The following is a 24,458-nucleotide window of genomic DNA, read 5'->3' as shown; positions in this document are numbered from 1 at the left end:
GATCAGGGTGACATTTTTAAATGCCGTCCCCGACTTCCGAGGCCCCCGAACAATCCCCAACCACCCCTGCAGCCCGAATGCAATATGAGAGGGTCTGCAGCACCTTCCCCAACCCCGCCTGCAAATCCCCAACTCCCACACCAGGCAACCCTATCCTGATCCCATGTGTAAAGAAATGCCAGCTTGGCACCTTGGCAGTGCCAAGGGCACCACCCTGCCCAAAGGGCATGCAGCTGGAGGCCTCTGGTCCCCCTGGGCGACACCCACAATTGGCATTCTGTCTGGTCCACATTTGTTGGGACCAGTGATGAACAGCGTTTGCCCAAGCTCTCTGAGGCAAAGTGCTGCATGCAAAAGCCTCAGGTACCTCGGGAAGCTGCACATTAGAGTAAGGCTGACTGCTTCGCTCTAATATGCAGATTAGCTAAAAAGAGATCATAGATTATAGAATTTACAGTGCAGAAGGAGGCCATTCGGCCCATCGAGTCTGCACCGGCTCTTGGAAAGAGCACCCTACCCAAGGTCAACACCTCCACCCTATCCCCATAACCCAGTAACCCCACCCAACACTAAGGGCAATTTTGGACACTAAGGGCAATTTATCATGGCCAATCCACCTAACCTGCACATCTTTGGACTGTGGGAGGAAACCGGAGGAAACCCACGCACACACGGGGAGGATGTGCAGACTCCGCACAGACAGTGACCCAAGCCGGAATCGAACCTGGGACCCTGGAGCTGTGAAGCAATTGTGCTAACGACTATGCTACCATGCTGCCCAGATCCTGCCCATTATGGGAGGGATTCACATCACAACGTCTCGCGAGGTTGCGATGATCGGGGTCTCCTGGCTTTCAATGGCCACGCTGTACCACAGTGAGCTGCTTTTCTGGCACAGCGTGGCCGTTGGGCTGCGCCCTAAGACCGGGACTGAATCACGTTAGTTCTACGGCCCCGAAAGCGGCACCAGTCCCGGAACGATTCATGTCCCCTCAATGGGCTAGCCCTGGTGCCATGTAGAACTCAGAGAATTCCAATGCATGCCGACCCTCAACTTGCCAAGGTGATGGCACTGGTTGCGCTAGAGCATGCCCATCCCATTGATGGGTTAACTGGGGCCAGAGGGTATCTAAGATGGTGGCCTGAGGGGGCACCCATATGACCCAGTGGGTAGGCAACAGCATGTGCAGCCGCATGGCTGCCTTGCAGGTTGAGGCAATGGCGATCGTGCCCAGCCACCTCCTTGCCACCCCTGATACTCCCCTGGCCCTGGCAGATGTTCCCCAGCCAGTGGCACAACTGTCAGCACACTATAGCGATATTGGACACTGTTTGTATCCCCTCCCGCGCCCTCAGTAGCCATAGCGCCTATCTCCCGATTTGAAATACCTAGTGAACTTTGCTGTCGGAATTCTTCCTGGAGAAGGCGGAGCATTGCGGAAGACCCAGAAAATGCCGGGTCGGGACCGTTAATGAGATGCCAATGGCCTTTACTGTACAATTTGCATGCCCACGCTGGCGTGCAGCATAGAATGCGTTCACATCGCTGTCAAGGGACAGGCTGACACCAAATTATCCGCCCAATCATGTTTGCGGATTCCGGCGTCGGCCCATGGAGGATCCAAGCCCCTGATGTTTATTAGACTAATCTTGTAAGATACAACATTATGTCAGCAGTGTTTGTACAGTCGTTCAGGAAAGTATTTAAAATAAGAGTTCAAGCAAAGTAAAATGTTAAAAAATGATACTGGTGAATCGAGTGACTTGGGACAGTTGTTGTATTTGCCTCAATAGGCACTTCTATTCATTGTGTACCAGAGTGGGCCAGATGTTCAACAGCCGGTATGCAGAAGACCAGTTGGAAGGAAGACCCCTTATTTGGCTGTCATCTTGGGGTGCATGTCAGCTCGAATTGCAAACAACTTCTGACCATACAGAAAATGAAAGCTATCTAGAAAATAAAATGAAGTCACCATAGTTCCAGATGACCATAGGTTGCTTTCCCCTTTGAGCGGGAGAGTTGACTGGTGTTGATTTAATCTGAGGATGACCACACCTCAGGAGAGGGGCAAGGTTGAGAAGGCGAGGCCTTCATGAATAACCTCGGTCGGTACAGGAATTGAACCCATGCTGTTGACCTCACTCTGCATCACGAACCAGTTGTCCAGCTAACTGAGCTTTATCACAATATGAAAATTCAGACCAATTAATATCACAACTGAAGACTCGAGATATATAAAATTGGAATGTTGTGTTACAGTCACGTTCGAGCTTAGGAATACATAACTAGTACCAATATTCAGGTACTGTGGCTCCCATAATGTGCACACACATCTATGTTTCTCTCCCTCCTCATTTCTTCTTGTTTTTCTCCCCTCAACTCTTGAGTAAAAATGCTTGCATTTTTATGTTCCAATGGTGGGTTCTCATTCAGAATGAAACCTTAACTTGTCTTCTCTCTTCATATATGTTGACTGAGTTGGTGTGTATCTTCAACATTTTGTATTTATTTGTTTGTACAAGTAAGTGCTTTTTCTGCCTGTTGCACTGTCCTGATAAAAGTTGTTCTTTGCGACTTTTCGATTAAAAACGAGCTGTGAATGTAAAACAGCTTCACTGGAGGTTTGTAAGAGTTTTTTATTCATTCATGGGATTTGAGCATCACTGGCTGCGCCAGTATTTATTGCCCCTGAACTGAGTGGCTTGCGAGTCTTAAGATCCATTTCTGTGGATCTGGAGTCACATGTAGGTCAGGTCAGGTAAGGAAGGCAAATTTCCTCCCCTAAAGGACATGAGTGAACCAGATGGGTTTCGACAATCGTTTCTGGGCACTATAAAGATGCCCAGGTAGCACTGCTGGCTCGCAGGGGCACTGTCAGAGTGCCAGACTGGCAGTGCCAAGGTGCCAGACTGGCACTTTTCCCGTGCCACGGATTGGGCCCAGGGGTGCCCTGCCCGTGCGAGATGGGGTGCAGAGTGGTGGTGCCCCGAGGACCTCCCTATAGGTGAGTTGCAGCTTTGGGGAGGTTTGGGGGTTCAGTTAGGGGGAGGGGGGTTGGAGATTGCATGAGTTTAAAAATGGCATCCCAATCTCTTTCTGCATTGAGGCATTCCGGCGAGAGGAGCTCCTCAGTGTAGGAAATGGGAATAAGTGCAGCCTCGGCAGGGCATTCCCCACTGAGGTCAAAAATTGCAGCAAAGTCCCGAAAACCTGGCTAAACACACTCATCACGGGACTCTGTTGCAATTTCATTGGATCATGCCCTAAATCTGTATTCAACATCATCAGTAAAAACTGTCCAAAGTGAGTTGTATTCCAGCCCAGGTAGAAGGAGTTTATCCAACTTGTTCAAAACCCAGCTGGTCATTTTCTGGCTTGTGTTTCCAGGTCTACCACACATGATGTATATAGAATTCAAGGTGTCCAGGTACAGGCGTGCAACCTGTGGCTCCTGGGACTGGGCTGGACATTTAACATATGTCACGTCAACAACACTAGCACTAAATTGAGCAAATGCATGCCTGCACACATATAATGAATTTTAAGCTGCTCAAAATCCTCAACCAGGTCCCGTGACTCTATTTCATCAATCATTTGCCATCTTAGCCAGTAGCCATAAGCTCCTGGAACATCAGGTGCTCTGGAACCTGATACTTGACCGTGAATACTCCGTCTTCTACAACCAGTCATCAGTACTCTCAATTGTGCAGGCATGTGTTCTATCATTTTTTTTTTTTTAAATGTTTTTAATTTTTTTTAAATTTAAAACAAATTTGTAACATTCATAGAAAAAAAAAGGCAATAAGCAAGGGACCTTAACATGGTGAAAACAAACAGTGGGAAAAAACAAACATAATAAGGCACTTCCCCCGTCGGCTCTGTTTGCACAGCCCACATATGGTACTAAAGTGGGCCCCCCCCCCCCTCCCCCGGGATGATGATGCTGCCGGTATCCTAGACCCCCCCCATGCCAACTCCCGAAACAATGCGCCCTCCAACCGTCCCTCCAGTCCGTATTCTCTGCCAAGACTAAGTACCTTCTTGAATGGAGCAGGACAGTACAGATTAAATTAACAAACCGCCGCCACATTACATCTCTGGAAGCCAAAAGTCCTTTAGTTCAAGTCCAGTTTCTTCTCTTAATAAAAGTCCAAACCTGACCAGGACAAATTAGATTAACAAACCGCCGCCACTGTACAACACTGGAAACTAAGTGTCCTTCAGTTCAAGTCCAGTTTCTTCTCTTTAATAAAAGTCCAAACCTGATCTGGCGACTCAAAGTAGTACTGATGCTCTTCGAACGTTACCCAAAGCTTCGCAGGATACAGCATTCCAAACCTCACCTCATTTCTAAAGATGGCCGCCTTTACCTCGATGAACCCCGCATGCCTCTTGGCCAGCTCCACTCCCAGGTCCTGGTATATGCGCACCTCACAGTTCTCCCACCTGTTGCTCCGCTCCGTCTTGGCCCACCGCAGCACACGTTCCTTGTCTGAAAGCCGGTGGAAGCGAACCACCAGGGCCCTCGGTCGGTCGCCTGCCTTGGGCTTCCTTGCGGGGGCTCAGTGCGCCCCATCCAGCTCCAGGGGTCGGGGGAAGGCCCCCGGCACCATCAACGCCTCCAGCATACTCGACGCGTATGCTCCCGCGTCCAACCCCTCACTGCCTTCGGGAAGGCCAACGATCCTTAGGTTCTGTCTTCTGGCTCTGTTTCCCAGCTCCTCAAGCTGCTCCTGCATCCTCTTTTGGCGGGCGTTCAGTTCCTCCACCTCGTGCTCCAGCACCGTTATCGTGTCATCCTGGCTGGAAAGCTTCGACTCATCCTCCATGATTGCCTTCTCCTGGACCGCCTGTGTCTCGACCATTCGGTCCATCACCGCTCTCATCGGGTCCAGCACGTCTCTTTTCAATTTGGCGAAGCAGTTCTTAAAAAACTCCATCTGTTGCTCCCTTGGCCAGTGAGCCTCCGCTCCCTGGTCCCTGCCGTCCGCCATGCTTCGCCGCCCGGTCTGGGGTCCCCGCTGCTCCCGCTTCGATCCTAGCAGCTTCACTCGACCACTTCTAGTATAGCCGTCCATACCCCGGGGGGAAAACCTCTTCCCTGGGGCGAAATTCTCCTACCCGCCCCGCCACATTTCTGCCCCGACCGGCCGGCGGTAGTCTCCGTAACACCGGCCGGTCAATGGGGTTTCCCATTGTGGGGCAGCCCCACGCCGTCAGGAAACCCCCGGGCGCCGGCAAAACGGAGACTCCCGCCGGCGGAGAATGACGCCCCTGTTGTTTCCTCCACTGATTCAGGTCGCAAAGTCCCAAAAGATCCGGTCGAAAAAGGTCCGTTAGCCCATCACTGGCGGGAGCAATCGGACCTGCCGCATACTTTCTATCATTAATATGCTTTGTGGATTCGAAGTATCCCTGCCCCTATCCGACTGGCTATTTGCTATTCCCTGGACCTGGGGATCAGCTGTAACTGTCCAGTGGGAGTCTGTTGGAGATATAAGAATAGGTGGCAGGATTCTCTGACCCCGGGCCGGGTCGGAGAATCGCTGGGCCGGGCGCGATTTACGCGACGACGCCCCCAACGCCGATTTTTTATTTTTACATTTAGAGTACCTGATTCATTTTTTCCAATTAAGGGGCAATTTAGCGTGGCCAATCCACTTAGCCTGCACATCTTTGGGTTGTGGGGGGAAACCCACGCAAACCCACGGGGGGAGAATGTTCAAACTCCACATGGACAGTGACCCAGAGCAGGGATTGAACCTGGGACCTCGGCGGCCGGTGACCGGAAAATCAGCGCCATTGGCATCGACGCGGCTGGCGCGGCACCGGTCCTCCACGCGGCCCCCCCCACCCGGCGATTCTACGCCTGGGATGGGCCGAGTGGCCACCAAGATAGCCCGAGTCCCACCGGCGCCGTTTACATGTGGTCTTACCCAGCGGGACCTCAGCATCCATCCTGCGGGGGGGTGGCCTGGTGGGGGAGAGGGGGGATCCGACCCCGGGGGGGTGCCTCCACCGTGGCCTGGCCCGCGATCGGGGCCTACCGATTGGCGGGCCGGCCTCTCCTGGTGGGGGCCTCTTTTACTCTGCGCCGGCCCCTGTAGCTCTCCGCCATGTTGCGTCAGGGTCAGCGCGGAGAAGGAAGCTAATGCGCATGTGCAAATCCGCGCTGGCCGCAGCGCGCATGCGCAGACCCGCGGCGCCTGTTGGACGCCGGTCTCGGCAGCTGGAGCTGCTTGAGTCGCTCCAGTGCCATGCGGGCCCCCTGTAGGGCTCAGGACCGCTGCTCCTGGGGGCCTGTTGACGCCGTCATAAAATGCGACACTGTTTACGACGGTGTCAACACTTAGCCTCAGGATCAGAGAATCCCGCCCAGGGCTTTGAGTCCAGGTATTTGGATCAATCAATTCCAACATTCACTGGCATTTTGTCAGGACAGAACAACTAGCATTTTAAAATGAATTTTGCAAGTAAAATCTCGACCCTCATTGTGAATTGAGGGAGTTTGTGATTAAGCTCTACTTTATTTCTTGTCCCTGGAAACTTGAAATCAACCACTGTCAGCTTCTGTACTTAAACTAAAATCACATTTAGAAATGAATGTAAAATTCGCATTTTGGGCACTGTGCTCCGGTGTATTACAATCCTTCCTGTTTCTTGGGAATAATTGGGATAAGGCCTATCTTTCGATTAACCCTCCTGAACTTCAACCAGAGGGAGTCAGACTGGAGGACTTGTAACTGGATACACTGAGTTTGAATAACTTCCACCAAAGGAAAGGAATAAGTTGTGGTTTTTCCTTCTTTCTGATAGCCTGAGTTTTAAATGCACAGATTTTGTTAGAATAAGAAAACATGCAATTTGGTGGCTAAACAAAAACAGCCTCCTGGGAATTAATAGACTCCCCATATGGTTGGAGGAGTCCCAAAGGCTACGGGCATAGGAGATGATGCCGGCAATGCATGGCACCAAGAGGGCTGTTGGCGAGAAGCTCTTGTGGGCTCATTTTCAGCACTAAGTGCCCTTTTTAAAAAATATATATTTTTATTGAGGCATTTATAAATAAACATCAAATAAAACCACAACCAAAATAAAATGATAACCAACAAATAACAAACAGGCCAGCAAATAACAAACAGGAGGACACAGCATAATTCAATATACAGCCAACATCCGCAACCCACCCTCCCTACCATACCGCACACCTTCTCGGCCTCCACTTTTTCTTGTTAACCCTAAACCCCTCCCCCTGCTGACTTAACTGTCCTGGCAGTACTTGATGAATGGTTTCCGGTCGAACCCTTCCATCGTCCCACTTAAGGCAATTTTAATTTTCTCCAATCTAAGGGAATCCGCGAGGTCACTCACCCATAACCCCGGTTTCAGTGGCTCCCGAGTCCCTCCACCCCAACCGGATCTGTCACCGGGCTACCAGAGAGGCAAAGACCAGAACGTCGGCCTCTATCACCCCCTAGACTCCCGGGTCTTCCGACACTCCAAACACTGCAAATTCTGGACTCGGAACCACCTTCACCCCCAGTACCTCCGACATCACGTCAGCGAACCCCTGCCAAAATCCCTGTAACTTCATGTGAACATGATCCCCCCCCCCCGCACACCGCCCACAGTTATCCTCCACCCGCTCAAAGATCCTACTCATTCTAGCCACTGTCATATGCGCCCTATGGACTACCTTATATTGGATGAGACTCAACCTAGCGCGCGAGGAGGACCCATTTGCACTTAGTGCCCTTAAATATTGGCTGCAATCTTGCCAATGCGGCCGTCAAAAAACACCCCACCAATCCATGCTTGAAATGACACTTAGGAATTTTTCCGTTAAATTGCGCCCATCATCTCAAAGTAACGATTTCCAACAAATATTAAAATCATATTACCTTCATCCCAAGCAGGTGAGATGCGCTAGGCTCAGACCAGGTCTGCAACTAATCAACGAGAAACTAACAAATCTGAAGATTTAAGATTGGGCTGAGAGATTTGTAATGTACTTTCGGGTTGTCTAATTGATGGGTTACGTGGATGATGGCCATTTGATGGTTAATAAGCGACCATTAAGTAGTATCCTATATTTGGTGAGAGGACCATCTATTATAATGAGGGTGCCCATTCAATTTCTAAGAGGTGTGTTTTAAAATTTCTTCCTGAAAACTGGGCTCCACATAACAGTCCGTCAAGGGACAGTGTCCAGCTGATAATAAGACTTGAAGCCCAGCTTTTAAAAAAAATCAGATTACAGTTTTATTATCAGGGGTAGCATTGTATGAGCTAATGTACGGGCAGGAATCACTGAATCCTGTTCTTAAACTGGTAAAGGGAGGAATTAATTCCAGCCGCAGTGTCATCTGCAGAAGCAGTCTAAAATATTCAGGGCCCCAACCTTCACAGCAAGTGTCCTAGCCTGTCAAAGTTGTGTAAAATCAAGCTTGCCTTCTCACAATCTGTGTGGCCAGGTTGACCACACTTGGCATAGTTAGAGTTAATATTCACACTGCCTAAGAGTGTAATCTGAGCTGTAGGCTGACAGTGAGAAACCGCAGCCACAGCCGCGCAGCCTGTAAAGGATGTAGCCAGAGCACTCCGGCAGAAGGGCGGAATTGTCCATTTCCTGCGCAGAGTGCTGGCTGAGGCGAGAAAACCGGCGTGCAGCTCGCAGGCTGCACAACCTGGCTTTCTCTCCAGACCATCCAGCACTCTGTGCAGGAAAAGTATGAAGTGTATTTTAACTCTAACCCCAATGGGGACTACCATGGATCGAGGACCCTCCCTCAACAACCACCTTCACCTGAGTTCAAAGGAGCAACTTCACACAGACACTGGGACTGAGAAAGTGAACCACATTTCCCCCAAGGAAAGCGACGATTGAGAGATCTTGGACGAGATCTACCGGTCACGTTGCACCCGAAAAGCAGCTCAGCACAATGCGACTGGTAGATGCTGGGAGATCCCTTTCCAGCGTCTACCTGGCTCGCCACGCCTCGCGAGATCTAATGCGATCTCGCAAGACGACATGGTGTGAATCTCGCCCATTGTGGGTGGGATCACTTTCTGGCAAATCTGCACATAAGAGTGAAACAGCTAGTCTCACTCTAATATGCGTTCCCGAGATTTAACAATGCGTGGGATCTAAGCCCCTTCCCTTGGAGACCTCGGGCGAGCGCTGTTCAATGCAGGTCTCCACAAATGAGAACCAGATGGAAAGGCACTTGTGGAGGTCTTTCAGGGGATTGAAGGTACCCAGCTGCTTGCCTGTTGGGCAGGTGGCACCCTGGCACTGCTGGGGATACCCAGGCACCCTGGCACTGCTAGCCTGGCATCCTGGCAGTGTCATCTGGGCTGCCTAGGTGCCCAGATAGCACTGGCAGGGGCACTACCAGGGTACCAAGCTGGTACTGCCAAGGTGCCAAGCTGGCATTTTTCACGCGGCGGTGATTGGGTCAGGGGGTGCCCTGCCCCGGCGTGGGGGGGATGTGCCGGGAGGCCAAGGACCCCTTTATACATGATTTGGGTCTGGGGGATTCGGGGTTCGTGTCGGAGGCTTGAACGGTCGGGCCGCCATGCAGCGAACGGGGCTAAGTGCGACCTCGGCCACGGCTTCCCCGCTGAGGCCCCCGATCTATCCGGGCGGTGTTAGAAAGTGGGGTGTTTCTCAGCATTCTGAGCACCAGAAAACACCCGGCTAATCACATGCTACGGGACTCTTTCCCCATTCAGGTAGATCGCGCCCCTTACTTTTTCCCAGATAGCCCGTACATAATTTGTTGGCCGGGTTGTAATTACCTGGATATTCTATCACAAAGTGTTAACTCAGGTGGGAAAAGCGGTGTGCAGACCGCCAGCTGCACGGCTGGCATTTCCTGCCAGACTTTTTGAAACTTCGTTGAAAAAATGCTGGAGGCGGGACCCTCCACAAACTAGCACGACAGCAGGGTGACATGCTGGAGGTGGAGGAGGAGGAACATGCGACCTCGTCTGACGAGGAGGAAGGGGAGTAGCCGGACGAGGAGGGATTGGAGGATGATGCTGGAAAGGACCTGCGGGGGGAGCCAGAAGATGGTGGGCAGGCAGCGGCGAGGGTTTGGCATGCCTGGAGGAGCTCATCCTTGCCCGCTTCTCATAGGATGTGGCTTCGTCCGTCATCTCTGCTGACAGCGCACTCACACCCATCATCTGCAAGTTGTTTGCTTCGGGGGTGGAAGTTGGAGGGAGGGTTGCAATTTGAGACCACCGTGTCCTGACGGTTCTGCTAGCCCTGGCGGCTCCCCATGGTCTGCATCATGGTGCTGATGCCTTCAGCAATGCCCTTCTGTGACCAGGCGACACTCTGCAGTGCCTCGCCAATGAGCACGTTCCTCAGCGACTGGGACATGCACTGGAGCACCTCGCAATGCCTACATGAGACTGGGACATGCACTGGAGGGCCTCGGCAATACCTACCTGAAACTGGGACATGCTACGCAGAGCCTCGGCAATGTGCCCCTGAATCAGGGACACGTCCCCCAGCGACCAGAGCATGCTGTCGAGGTGCTCAGCCTCAGCCAACACTGACTGAGGAACAGCTTGGACATCGCCACACATACTGCTGACGCAACCCGAGCAGTGTTTGCCTCGATGCCATGCATTTCCTGCACCAGCTCCTGCGCCCGTAGTCTTTGGGACTCCTCTAGTCGGCGGTGGACCTGCTCAAGTGTCACTGACATCCCCCTCTGAATCTCACGGCCACACCCTAGTGCCTGCATCTCCTCTGGGTTAACCTGGTCAAGAGGCTCAAAATCTGAATTTGGACCCAGCTGGGTCCTGGGGTCTCCCCAGAATGTTCCTGCCTCCACCTGATGAACATCAGCAACTGGAACTGTGTGGTTCTAACCAGACTGTGCCCCACAAGCCTGTCCTCTACTTTTCCCACTGAGGTGCGTGTCTCTGCTGGTGGAGGATGGGGATGACAGCTGTGGGGCTCTCCTCCGAGGTGTCCTCTTGGAAGGCGGCGGGCGGGGGGTGGGGTGGGGGGGGCACCTAGGATGGGCCAACACCATCAGGTGGAGATCCTGTGGGATATTGGACATGTGGTCAGTGAGAGGGAAGGATCATTATGTCTGGCATGAATAACACACGTGTGACAGGTTACCTGGGCCGGGGCCGGTGGATACTAACCCTGCGACATAGGCCAAGCTTGACATCGGTGACCGCACTGTCCTTGTAGGGGGTGAGGACTCTGATATCCGGCACCATGCCGCCAGCCTTGACCCTTTCCCGCCTGTTATGGATCAACTTCTGTGGGTACCAAAGAGAGGCGTGAGCCACACGCTTCATGCCCCCTCGAGAGGACAGGGCATCCTACACCGCATCCAACAATCTGGTCAGGTCAGCATCTCCAAATCGTGAACCAGGTCTGCGTGGTGGAATGGCTGCGTACTCTCTGGGGTTTGCTTTGTGCGATCGGTTTAAGAGCTCCTTAGTGGGGAGCTGCTGGGTGCGGTCCAGATGAATCAGCTGGTGGGACAGTCATTTCCGGCATGAAGCCCGTGGGGCATCATTACTGGCCCTAGTTGACGGTAGATACGGTGGTGGTCTCGCGGGGCCAGCCGGCGGGAAACACCTGACAATTCTCACTCGCTACCGCACTTAGAAACTTTTCAGTTAGATCGTGCCCATAGATTCTACCCATTCATTTGTGTATATCCTTCAAAGTTTATGTTCAATATCAGAGCTGCTGTTAATTAAGCTGCCGGAGTATGTGTAAGTGTTTCTGGATAAAAATAGCTCTCTGTTAGCCTGTAACCAATTCTAATAATAATAATAATAGCTTATTGTCACAAGTAAGCTTCAATGAAGTTACTGTGAAAAGCCCCTAGTCGCCACATTCCAGCGCCTGTTCGGGGAGGCTGGAACGGGAATTGGACCCATGCTGCTGCTCTTGTTCTGCATTACAAGCCAGCTATTTAGCCCACTGTGCTAATCCAGCCCCTATTCTAAAGCACAATATCCTAATTATATATGAATTCTACCTAATACTTATATTTTACCAAACCATTTGTATTTATCTGGCCCAAGATTACCCCTAATTAATATCCCATTTTCGGTGAAACGACCACTTATTATAAGAAAGGTGCCCATTTAATTTCTAAAAACATTATTTTGAATTTGTTCTTGACACCGGGACCTTGGTCAATTTAGCTTAATTAAGGCACAGGTTCCAGAAAGATATTAGGGCTTGAGGCCTGATATTCTTTTTTCTGCTTATGGTTTTAATAATTAGTGCTAGAGAATTATATGCTAGTGGCATAGCAAGAACCTTGGACTATGAATTAATGTGTGCGTCTCTCTTATTGGTGAATTCTCATTATGAAGGGAGTTAACCATGTTGCTCCGCAAGCTAGTTTTGATTACTGACAAAATATGTTTCACCGTGAGTTTACCCAAGTAACTTTTAACCTCATATTCTTAAATTAATTCTATATTATTTGACCCTTATTCTTTCACATCCTAACAGATGCTGACCAATTTTTATTTTCTGTTTTGTTCCAGAGGTTCAGATGCACATATGCAACAGAGAACACTATGGCTACCTTCCAGTGCCCCTAAAGGCCCAGCAATCCTTGCAAGAGGATATTGAAAGCTTTGTCCATGTTCTTATTGAAAGAATGAGTAAGTCCACTGACAAAGACAGAATAAAAATCTTTATCTGCCATGAAACATTTTCTAACAAATACTGTTTTAAATCTTCATGTACAGTGGAGCATACATGAAGGGACTGGTTTAGCACAGGGCTAAAGAGCTGGCTTTTAAAGCAGACCAAGGCAGGCCAGCAGCACGGTTCAATTCCCATACCAGCCTCCCTGAACAGGTGCCGAAATGTGGCGACTAGGGGCTTTTCACAGTAACTTCATTTGAAGCCTACTTGTGACAATAAGTGATTTTCATTTCATTTTCATTTCATTTTTTAAAAAATCACCAAAGCACAGACAAGGTGTGAAATGCTGACTTATTATAAGACAAATAGCTAGAATGCCATGTTATTTCTTTCCTTGTACACTACGTCAAATGGTTCATTCAGTTAAATCCACCCAGGTGACTCCATAGAATCCCTACAGTGCAGAAAGTGACCATTCGGCCCATCGAGCCTGCACCGACCCTCAAAGAGAGCACCCTACCTAGGCCCATTCCCCCACCCTATCCCTGTAACCACAGTCTTAAATGTAGCCGTGGTACAGCGGCAGATATTTGTGCCGGGTGACCCCCTAAATCGTTCAATGCCTGCTGACGATGAGTTTGCCAGACCCCGGAACAGGAAGAGGTCATCCTCCTTCCATGCCACTCTCCCCACCACGTACCCGTGGATCGGGAACGTGGGACTGAAGTGCAAATAAAGCTGCAACAAAAGGTTTTTCAAATAACTGAGAAGGAGGAGCAGTCTGCAGCTAATGTCCACTTGATTCATGGACTCCACAAAGCCGCAGAAAACACAGACATCTTGGAAGTCTGTGAACTGATGCATCCTACGGTTGTATGGAACTGCAGCGTGCAACATCTTCCACCCCAGGATCTCAAGAGTAAGAGGGAGGATTCTCACAAAGTGAAGCCTCCACTGGAGATCTCTGTCGATGGACGGCAACAAGGGTCCAGGTAACGGGCGAGGGCAAGGAAGTGAAGGGTGTGCAGCAGTGGCCCATACAAAAAACCCTCCAAGCATTACTTAAGGGCATGGAGGGCATTTCCATGAGGCAGCTCGAGCTGTGGGGCCTCGGCTCCCCACGGAGGGTTCAGGGCTTGGTGCCAATGTGAAATTTCCTCCGAGCAGGAGTGCGCTCAGACGGAGGTTCATCCGCATACCCGCGCTGCTTCGAGGCCACGAGCGCCATTGGCTCTATGATTGACCATTTTAAGGCCGCAGATGGCACTGGCCATGAATTGGATATCCACCAACATGCAGCATACCAATTTGTTGGATGTCACGCAGCCTACTCCATCACCTAGCAGTCCCCAATCCTGGTTACCCCAACGGCTACACCCCCAGAAGGCATCGTTGCATAGTATGGGCATGGATGTTAATCACTTGTACATGATATCAGCTTGTGTAAATAAACTCACATTGCTCCTTGATATGATGAATAGTATTCCTGTCAGTCTGAAGTGACAGCTTGGTTCCTGCTGAAGATAAATGCAGATTCTCAGTCTACCATTAATGGGGACAGGGGACGCTCGCGTCCTGCATTTCTGTCACTGTGAAATAGATCTAGGGCCTTCTGGCAACATTTTCCAGTCACGCCATCGAACATGCCCACCCATATCAGGCATGGAAAATTCCGGCCTTTGCATTCGTTCAAGGCCTAAACCCAAATGTAGATTTGGGATCATAGGAATGGGTTGAGGCAATTTGATGCTCAAAACCACTGCACCATTCACGTAGCTCATGACTGATCTGTATCTCAAAACCTTTTAGTTATCTTAGCTACATATCCTTTGGTACTCTTACCGAACAACATTTTATCAATCTCAAATCTTGAAAGCTTCAATTGTCCTTGTTAATTTAGTTTACTACTCATGTCATTGATATATAAAACAATACTTTTCAGTACCATTTGTATCATGAAACAACCAAATACATTGGCTGGGATTCTCCGAGCCTGCGCCGGGTCGGAGAATTTGCGGTGGGGGGGGCGTGAGAATCCCGCCACGCTACTCCGACGGCAGGCCACCAATTCTCCAGCGATGAGAGAATGGGCGCCAATCGCGGTCGCCGCGGCGCCAGTCTGAGGCTTTTGAAAGCAGCCCCCGCGGCGATTCTCCGCGCTGGACAGGCCGAGTGCCTGCCGGGTCCCGCCGACATGGTTCATATATGGTCCCACCCAGCGAGAACTCGGCTTTCTGCCTACGGAGGCCATCCTGGGGGGGGGGATCCGACTCCATGTTGCGCAGGGGCAGGTGCAAAGATGGCAACCACGCGCATGCGCATGCGCCGGCGTGGAGACAGCCATTGCACGCATGCGCGGACACGCATTGTCCGTCGGGCGCATGCGCGGACCCGCGCCGGCCGTGCAGGGCCAGCTTTCGGCGCCGGAGTTGCGCACAGCACTCCGGCGCCATTCTAGCCCCCTGAAATCCGGAGAATAACTAGGCCAGGAGGCCCGTTGACCCGGCGTACACCACTCTGGTGTTTACGCCGGCGTCAGCACTTGGCCGGGACTTCGGAGAATCCCGGCCACTGGTTGTAGTTTTGTTAAATGTTAGGCAAAATTCTCCCACCTGTGACTAAATCCTGTGGCGGGGGCAGAAATGTGGACTGTTTCCCACTGCGGAGGCCAGCGGAGAAACGCCCTGGGTGGGATTTTCGTTTGGACAATGCCGGAATCGGGAAACACGAGTGAGCAGAGAATCGGTTTTGAAGCCAAAATCGTGGTGGGCACCGATTTCACATCAAATCGCAATTCTCCGGTGCCTCGACAGCGGCGTCCAATGCGTTCGGCGGCACAGTAGCACAGTGGTTAGCACAGTTGCTTCACAGCTCCAGGGTGCCAGGTTCGATTCTCGGCTTGGGTCACTGTCTGTGCGGAGTCTGCACTTTCTCCTCGTGTCTGCATGGGTTTCCTCCGGGTGCTCCGGTTTCTTCCCACAGTCCAAAGATGTGCAGGTTAAGTGGATTGGCCATGATAAATTCCCCTTAGTGTCCAAAAAGGGTAGGTGGGGTTACAGGAATAGGGTGGCGGTGTGGTCTTAGGTAGGGTGCTCTTTCCAAGGGCCGGTGCAGACTCGATGGGCCGAATGGCTTCCTTCTGCACTGTAAATTCTATGTTCCAGAACGCACATATAGTAAACGCTGTTCGCATATAATTAGTGGGCCTTCGGGGCCTCCGCGATTCTCTGCCTCCAGTGGGGCGAATTCCCAAAGGCGATACTCATTTGTGCTTTTAAAAATCATGAAACTGGTGCCGTGGCTGATGAGGGAGAGAGAGGGGGTATGGAAAGTGCCCAACATCACCATAGTTTGCTGACAGTCGTGCCACAAACTGGCGGGCCTCCGCCACCTCTGTAGGGAGTAGGTGCACTCTGGCCCCAGCCAACTCATCAGTGGGATGGGTGCACTCCAGCGCAACCAGTGCCATCATTTTGGCTGGGATGAGTGTGTGTGTGAGGAGTGAAATATGTAGATGCAGCTGCAGCTTGTCAGCCTCCTGAGTGTCAATCACGGACCAGGCGAATCCCGCACCGTTTTACATTGGAATCAATTGCGTTCCACATGAAGCCAGTGCTGGCCCCTCAACAGTCGCCGAATCGGTCCAGGTGCGGCGCCGGTTTTGCTGTCGCAGATGTCCACATAACCTGCCCCGACGTCAACACTGGGGAACGGAGAATCCCGCCACTTATCTTTAGGCCCCAACCTCATTAATTATGCACCCAGGGGTTTAGTGCCGTATTCCATGGAGGGGTGAGCATGATGGCATGTGTCCCGCCATCCTATCTGGGTGCCATATTGAAAAGATGCCCAACATCACTAACCCACTGTTGATGAAAGAAGATGGATCTGAAAAAGAAGATGGTTCTCCACGAACACCCTGAGACTGGAAGATGGACCTCCTGGATGACACTGAATCTGGAGGATCCCCTGTAGATGCTCCATCCACCCACTGCTGTGGTTTTCTGCAGTCCAGGGTCAGCCATTTAACCCACTGGCGGGGCCATGGGAAAATTCCAAGATCATTTTGTCCTTTTGTAGAATCTTTTCTTTTTCAGCTGCTCCTGTCGTGTCAGTGCTAAGCGATCTGGCAATTATGGTATAAATGTGTCCTGGATCGGGATATGCATCACATGGCGATAAAAGTTAGCATCACAGCCTGTGACATATGAAACAAAATGGTGAAGAAGAGATTGGGGAGAGGTGGGTCAGGACCAGTGAACACTACTGGTTTTCCAACACCTATTTTAGAATACTTACAGCGAACTGATTGTCCCTCCCATAGGTACCATTTACAGTTGTCGAAAAGTGTGAATTTTTGCTCACACTGTACAGTCCAACTGGCCTAGTTGACTGGGCATTAGAATCAGGGCATTGGATTTGGTCAGGAAAAACAATAATTGTATGATGAGAGGTAAAAGTCACACCTATCCCTTTGACACACAAATTGCACCTGAGTCTTTCAACCGTTTCGTGAAAACTAGCTGATGTAGATTTGAATTTGAAGTTAGTGTGAGACCAGACTGGCTGAAGAGAGCTGAGAAATTGGAAACTTGCCCACATGTCCAATTGACTTCAAATTAATTAACTTTGAGGGGGGGCAGGTGGGAAATTGCAATAATAATGACAAATGGGTCAGTTGAGCTGCTGATAGGATAGCGAGGAGAATCATATCCATAAAATTCACTGAACTGATAGGAAAGGAGCTGTGAGCAAAACAGCTGCTAGTTCATGAAGTCCCAATGCTGACAACACTTCAGGCATCTTGACCTTTATAAATGATCAGAAAAACAAAAAGTAGGCAGTGAATTTGACTTATTTGGGCTGGCGTCTGGAGACAAAAATGCTCAGTGCATTTTGTCACCAATTTAGTACAGCATCAGTTTTCCAATGCTCTGTGACCATTTTTTCATGCACAACGAAGATACAAGATACAATCGGTGCATTTCCATTTGCCTCACATTGTCAAAGAGCAACATTCAGAGTGATTTTTAACCCAGCAAAATATATATTCAATGGGCAATAGCAAACTTGAAAACCAGATTCTAGAAGGCATAGAATCCCTACAGTGCAGAAGGAGGCCATTCGGCCCATTGAGTCTGCGCAAGCTCTGAAAGACACCCTACCTAGGCCCAATCTCTGCCCTATCTCCATAACCCCATATAACCTGCACATTCCTGGACACTAAGGGACAATTTGTAGGCAAGGCCAATCCACCTAACCTGCGCATCTTTGGAGTGTGGGAGGAAACCAGAGAACCTGGCGGAAACTGGAGCTTTGGACAATTCTACCACAGCTTGGTATCAGTGCTAATTTTGTATCAGTTGACCTGGCACGCTGTCACCGGTGGTCACTGTGCACAACAATCCTGGCACAATCACTTTTCTGATCTGTAACTTGGAGCTGCTGAGGCCAATTGTGGCACTTAGACCCATAATAGCAGAGGTTGGCCAAATGAGTACAAAACTGGGATCAACCCTTTGATCTGAATATTGCAATGGCAGCTGATACATTTTTCATATTGAGCTGCTGGGAGCAGTCCTGTGGCTTATCAGTTTTACAATTCATTCAGGAACCTTTGACCCTTTGCAGTTTGCTTGGTCGTTAGGAATCCCTGCTGGAATTTGTTGAAGACTGGAATATGAGGTGAAGATTGAGCAATAAATTCCTTTTCATCTCTGCCTCTGAGGATGCACAGAGATGAAAAAAACTCATAATATAGCCGCAGAGGGCTTATATTTCAGATTTCTAGCAGCTTTTGGCACATCTTGGTGATTACATGGATTAATGAGGTGACAGTGCTTAAAGTGCTAAGTGTGCGTTTGCGAACATGCTTTCACACCCTGAAGGCTGGATGTGATCTGTTCCATATCCACTTTATTTGCTTACTTCTGACTTTGAAGACAGTGATAGCCTTTCTTTGGCATGGATCCTCGGGCTTGACACGTGACTACTATTTTGGCGATGGAGGCTATTAACCCTGGCCTGTAATGGACTATATGCGGGAGAGGGGAGGGGTATTAAGCCAAGCAATCCATAGAATCCCTACAGTGCAGAATGAGGCCTTTCAGCCCATTGAGTCTGCACCAACCCTCCAAAAGAGCACCCTACCTCGGCCCACTCCCATTCCCATTGGGCAGCACGGTAGCATTATGGATAGCACAATTGCTTCACAGCTCCAGGGTCCCAGGTTCGATTCCCGGCTTGGGTCACTGTCTGTGCGGAGTCTGCACGTTCTCCCCGTGTGTGCGTGGGTTTCCTCCGGGTGCTCCGGTTTCCTCCCAGAGTCCAAAGATGTGCAGGTGAGGTGGATTGGCCATGCTAAAATTGCCCTTAGTGTCTAAAATTGCCCTTAGTGTTGGGTGGGGTTACTGGGTTCTGGGGATAGGGTGGAGGTGTGGTCCTTGGGTTGGGTGCTCTTTCCAAGAGCCGGTGCAGACTCGATGGGCCGAATGGCCTCCTTCTGCACTGTAAATTCTATGTTCTATGTTCTATCCCCGTAACCCCACCTAACCTGCACGTCTTTCGACAATGATTGACGATAAAATGCACCGGTGTACATTTGAGTCCATTTGTCATGTATTCATCCGAGCTAGAGGAGGAACAGGCAATGTTTCTAGGGAGCAATACCATTTTGACATTGTAGCGGTCATGGACTTTTTCATCAAGCAAAATTAATTGGTTTGAACAACAAATAAGACGATATTAAGCTTCCTGAGTCATTTGAAGCTTACCCTGATTGGCCAGCACTGCAGAACATTAATAGCTTCATTTTGCCAAATTTGAATTTAAAAATATACCCGTGCCAAATTGTAATGCGAATAGGAAGCCCTATTTTTGATTAGGAGGTGCCTTTCCCTGCTGCATTCCCGGGAAGGAAAGGTGTAGAGGGAAGGATGAGACTTGTAGCTGTGCCAGTGGCACTAACAATACAATTCCCATTGGCATGACAGAAACAGGACACTATTGTTAAGTAATGGGTTAAGAGACATTGCAATTAGTTGACTCATTTATGTTAAGTACCCATTAATTGACACTGATATGTAAAGGGGCTTCAGGTGGCCTCTGTCAGGTGATGTGTAGTTAGAGTTTTGTGCAAAGTCTGTTGGAATGAAATAAATGTGTGTTGGTGAAAAAGGAACGGAACTTTAGACTCTTCATATCACAGCAACTAAAACGTCTAACAATTGGTAGCAGAGGATGGTTGCTGTGTAAATGTGGAGGGTTGAAAGATACAACTTTTCCAGATCAAACCAAGGAGTGAGTGAGAAAAGAAAAAATGGGGATATGGCTGAACCGAGGATGAAGATGGCTGGATATGACTATCCTCCCTTATTTTCTGAAAGGGAATCGTACGCCCAATGGAGAAGTGCAGTAGTTATGTGGACTAAGGTAACTGTTTTGGGAAAGAGAAAACAAGGTATGGCATTGGCTCTTTCTCTACCATATGGCAGTAAAATCTGAAACAAAGTGCTTTCTGAGCTGGAATTGGAAGAGTTAGACTCAGAAGAAGGTCTGGAAACTTTATTACATTATATGGATAAGATTTATAAGAAAGATGACTTGTTAAGTGCATATGAAGCATGGTCGGATTTTGATAAGTTCTGGAAAATGGAGGATATCTCCATGGAAGACTATATAATGGAATTTGGAAGACTATACAAAAGGCTGCAGAAACACAACCTGGAATTTCCACAGTCTGTGTTGGCCTTTCAATTACTTGACTGTGCTAGAGTGAGCAACATGGATAGGCTCCTGGTTTTGACAGGAGTTCAGTTTACTGATAAGGATACCTTATTCGAACAGATGACAAAAGCTTTACAAAAGTTTCTGGGGAAACATTTGATTCCGATGGCTCTGATGACCCAAATAGGTCAGCCTGCAGTAAGGCAGAATATGGAAGTTACACTACTAGTACCATAGTGTATCATAGAATTTACAGTGCAGAAGGAGGCCATTCGGCCCATCGAGTCTGCACCGGCTCTTTGAAAGAGCACCCTACCCAAGCCCACACCTTAACCCTATCGCCATAACCCAGGAACTCCACCCAACACTAAGGGCAATACTAACAGGATGGCGAAATCGTATGGCTATGAACAGGGCTCAGGACTATAGAAGGAGACCGAGACAAGAAAATTATGAAGACAGAAACCCAGTTAGAACCTACAATAGGAAGATGAACCCCAGAAATGCACGGGGCATGATAAATCGATGTTTTCGATGTGACTCTCAATACCATTATGCTTTGAACTGTCCAACTTGTTATGATAGAGTGTTTGAAGCGGCACATGACACGGAAGAGTCAGAAGAGGAAAAAGATAGTGACCAGAAAGTAGGCATTGTCCTATTGACAAGCAGTTTTAAGCCGGTAACGAGGGTGTTGGTTGCAGAATCCTTCAACTGTGCTGTATTGGACAGTGGCTGCACATCTACTGTGTGTGGAATTGACTGGTTAAAATGTTTTCTGGACTCCTTGAATGCTGAAAATCGTAACAAGGTTAAGGAATTTGAAAGTTCCACAAGTTTCAGGTTTGGGGATGATAATACTCTGAAGTCGCTGAAAAGAGTGGTGATCCCTTGCAATATTGCTGGAGTGAATCATTTCATTAGCACGGATGTTGTATCAAGTGACTGAGCAGACCGTCGATGAAGAAAGCACACATGAAACTGGATATGGAACAGGATAAGGCAACAGTTTTTGGAAAGACGGTGGACTTACAATTTACACAGTCGGGACACTATTGTATTCCATTGCTGACAAATAATATTTCAAGTAGGGTGGTTAAGGATGTGTTAATGGCAGTTGAAAATGGGACTTTAGCTGATGAAAAGCTTGTGGAAACTGCATAGGGAATTTGCACATCCATCTCCTCGGAGGCTGAAAATTTTATTCAGGATGCAGGGGTAAGGGATGACAACTATACTAAACTGATAGAACAGGTTAGTGACCGCTGTGAAGTTTGTAGGAAGTACAGAAGGACACCAGCATGACCGATAGTAACCCTACCTTTGGCCATGGATTTTAACGACATTGTGGCCATGGACCTTAAGATCTGGGATAAAACAAATAATATATTTATTTCGCATTTTGTAGATTTAGCAACCAGATTTAGTCAATTAACGATTGTACGAAGTAAAGAAAAGAGAGTAATTCTGGAGCAAATCGTGGAAAAATGGATATGGACAAAAATGGGTCCAACGGCAAAATTCCTTACGGACAATGGGGGAGAATTTGCTAATGATGAGTTTAGGGATATATGTGAAAACGTGAATATCAGAGTTATGAATACGGCTGCAGAAAGCCCATTTAGTAATGGTGTCTGTGAAAGAAATCATGCTGTCATCGATGACATACTTCGGAAAATTTTGGCAGATCGACCAAATTGCAGGCTAAATTCAGCTTTAGCATGGACGGTACATGCAAAGAATTCATTGCAGGTGGTTGGGGGCTATAGTCCTTATCAATTAGTGTTTGGTAGAAATCCTAAAATTCCATCCATTTTGGATGACCAGCCTCCAGCTTGGGAGGGGACTACAATTAGCTCTGGTTTTGCTGAACATTTAAGTGTATTACATAGCAGTAGAAAAGCTTTTTTGGAAGCAGAAGTCTCTAAAAGAATTCGCAGAGCTTTAAGACATAACGTACGGCCATCAGATTTCCGTTTTTCAGCAATGAGACATGATATACTATAAGAGAGACAATTCTAATGAAGGGAAAGGCCCAGGGAAGATCATAGGCATAGATGGCAAAACAATTATTTTGTAACATGGTAATCAAACTGTTAGAGTACATTCTTCAAGGATAATGGTTGCAGATTACAAATTTTCAAATTTAGACAGAGCAGACAGACATGACGAGGAACCAGAGTCATCTGGTATGCATGTGTTACAGAGCTATGAGGACCAGTTAACTGATATAAACAGGGTTTCTGTAGAGAAACACAACACTTCTGATGAATTAGAACAGGCCATTTTTCCAAAAGGGCAACTGCCAAAAGTTGGTACAAAAGTGACATACTTGACTGAAGGGTCTAGTCAATGGAAGGATGCAACTGTTATTAGTAGAGCAGAAAAGGCCACTGGAAAGTATAAACATTGGTTGAATGTACAGCATTCAGGGGAAGGAGTCAAGACAATGGATTGGGAAAACGAAGTTCAAAAATGGAGGGCACAGAAACGCAGTGCCAGTTCAGATAGTATATCGGATAGTGAACAGGTCCGCAGGAAAAGATCAAGAACTATTGAAAGGACATCCCACAGCAGAAGGGAAAGATCAAGCAGTAGCAGTACAGAACGGGATACCAGGCGGGAGAGGGGACGTAGTTTATCAAGATCTCGGAACATGAGTAAGACTAGGAATACTAATAGGAGTAGAAGCCCACATGCACGTGAAATTTTGGTGGCTTCAAATAAATTAGATGAAAAAGTTATCAAAGATGCTAAGCAGCAAGAATTGCATAGTTGGAGTGAATTTGGGGTATACATGGAAGTACCGGATAGGGGAAAAAGAGCTCTATCCCACAGATGGATTTGCACGGAAAAGGTTCTTCCGGATGGAACTTATAAGGCAAAGGCCAGGCTTGTGGCAAGGGGATTTGAAGAAAATTTAGAAGATCAGGATTTAAGGGTAGATTCATCTACAGCAGGAAAGGTTATTTTAAAGATCTTCTTGGCTCTATTAGCCACAAAGGCATGGGAATGCAAATCTATAGATATAACAGCTGCCTTTTTGCAGGGGCATCAGCTCCATTTTTCTCCGTCCTCCTAAAGAAGCAGCTAACACAGAAGGGGTACTCTGGAAGTTGAACAAATGTGTTGATTAAATGATGCATCTAGAGTCTGGTATTTTTCGGTAAGGTCAGTTTTGTTAAAGTTAGGCTGATGCCAGTTGAAAGCAGATCCTGCAATATTTTACTGGCACTATGAAGGAAATCTTTCTGGCATCTTTAAGATGCATGTCGATGATTTTTTGTGGGGTGGGACTAGTGATTTTGAAGCTATTGTAATCTCCGGTTTGAGGAAAGAATTCAGGGTTGGAAGTCAGGCGACCAGTGCATTTAAATATATTGGACTGGAAATTGGACAGGATAAGTTAGAGGCAACTTTATATCAGCAATCTTATTTGGAAAGCATCAGCCCAATAGCAATTAGTCGTGGCCGAGTTTCACAAAAAGACGTTTCAAAGATAGAAAAAGAGCAACTGCAAAGTTTAATTGGGCAACTGAACTGGTTAGGTAGACAGACTAGACCGGACGTGAGTTTTGATGTCTTAGAGTTGAGTACAAAAATGAATGATCCCAAAGTGGAAGACATAATAAGAGCAAATAAAACGTTGGCCAAACTAAAAATGCAGGAGTGTGTTTTGAAGTTCCCGGTTTTAGGTGACCTTAGGCACTTGAAACTCATAGTTTATAGTGATGCGTCCTACGCAAATTTATGTGATGGGGTTTCAAACGCAGGAGGTTTTATAATTTTCCTTTTGGGGAACAATGGTAAATGTTGCCCATTTGTGTGGAAAACAAAGAAAATAAGGAGAGTGGTAAAAAGCACTTTGGCTGCTGAGATGTTAATCCTTGTAGAGGCGGTTGATGAGGCCTTTTATATAAGTCAAATATTGACAGAAATTTTGGAATTAGGGGATTTGGGTAATATACATATTGGCTGTCACATTGACAATAAATCCCTGTGTGAAAATGTGCACTCTACAAAAAGTGTCAATGAAAAGAGGTTACAGATAGACGTCGCAAGTTTGAAGCAGATGTTGGA

General features: G+C 48.3%; 1 protein-coding gene across 2 annotated transcripts in view; it reads left to right on the top strand.

Moving 5' to 3' along the window:
• LOC140426608 (procollagen galactosyltransferase 2-like) overlaps positions 1–24,458 on the top strand; it is a 313,431-nt gene that overhangs the window by 231,322 nt on the left and 57,651 nt on the right. Inside the window, exon 6 of one of the 2 annotated variants that reach the window (XM_072511593.1) lies at positions 12,548–12,667. The exons of the other annotated variant lie outside the window; for it this stretch is intronic. Coding sequence (XP_072367694.1) covers positions 12,548–12,667 — 120 coding nt within the window. The remainder of the gene's footprint in view (positions 1–12,547; positions 12,668–24,458) is intronic. 2 annotated transcript variants of the gene reach the window in all.

The sequence above is a fragment of the Scyliorhinus torazame genome, chromosome 7, assembly GCF_047496885.1.
Source record: "Scyliorhinus torazame isolate Kashiwa2021f chromosome 7, sScyTor2.1, whole genome shotgun sequence".
Taxonomy (NCBI): domain Eukaryota; kingdom Metazoa; phylum Chordata; class Chondrichthyes; order Carcharhiniformes; family Scyliorhinidae; genus Scyliorhinus; species Scyliorhinus torazame.
Note: the sequence above shows the minus strand (reverse complement) of the source record. Positions and strands in the feature narration are given on the sequence as shown.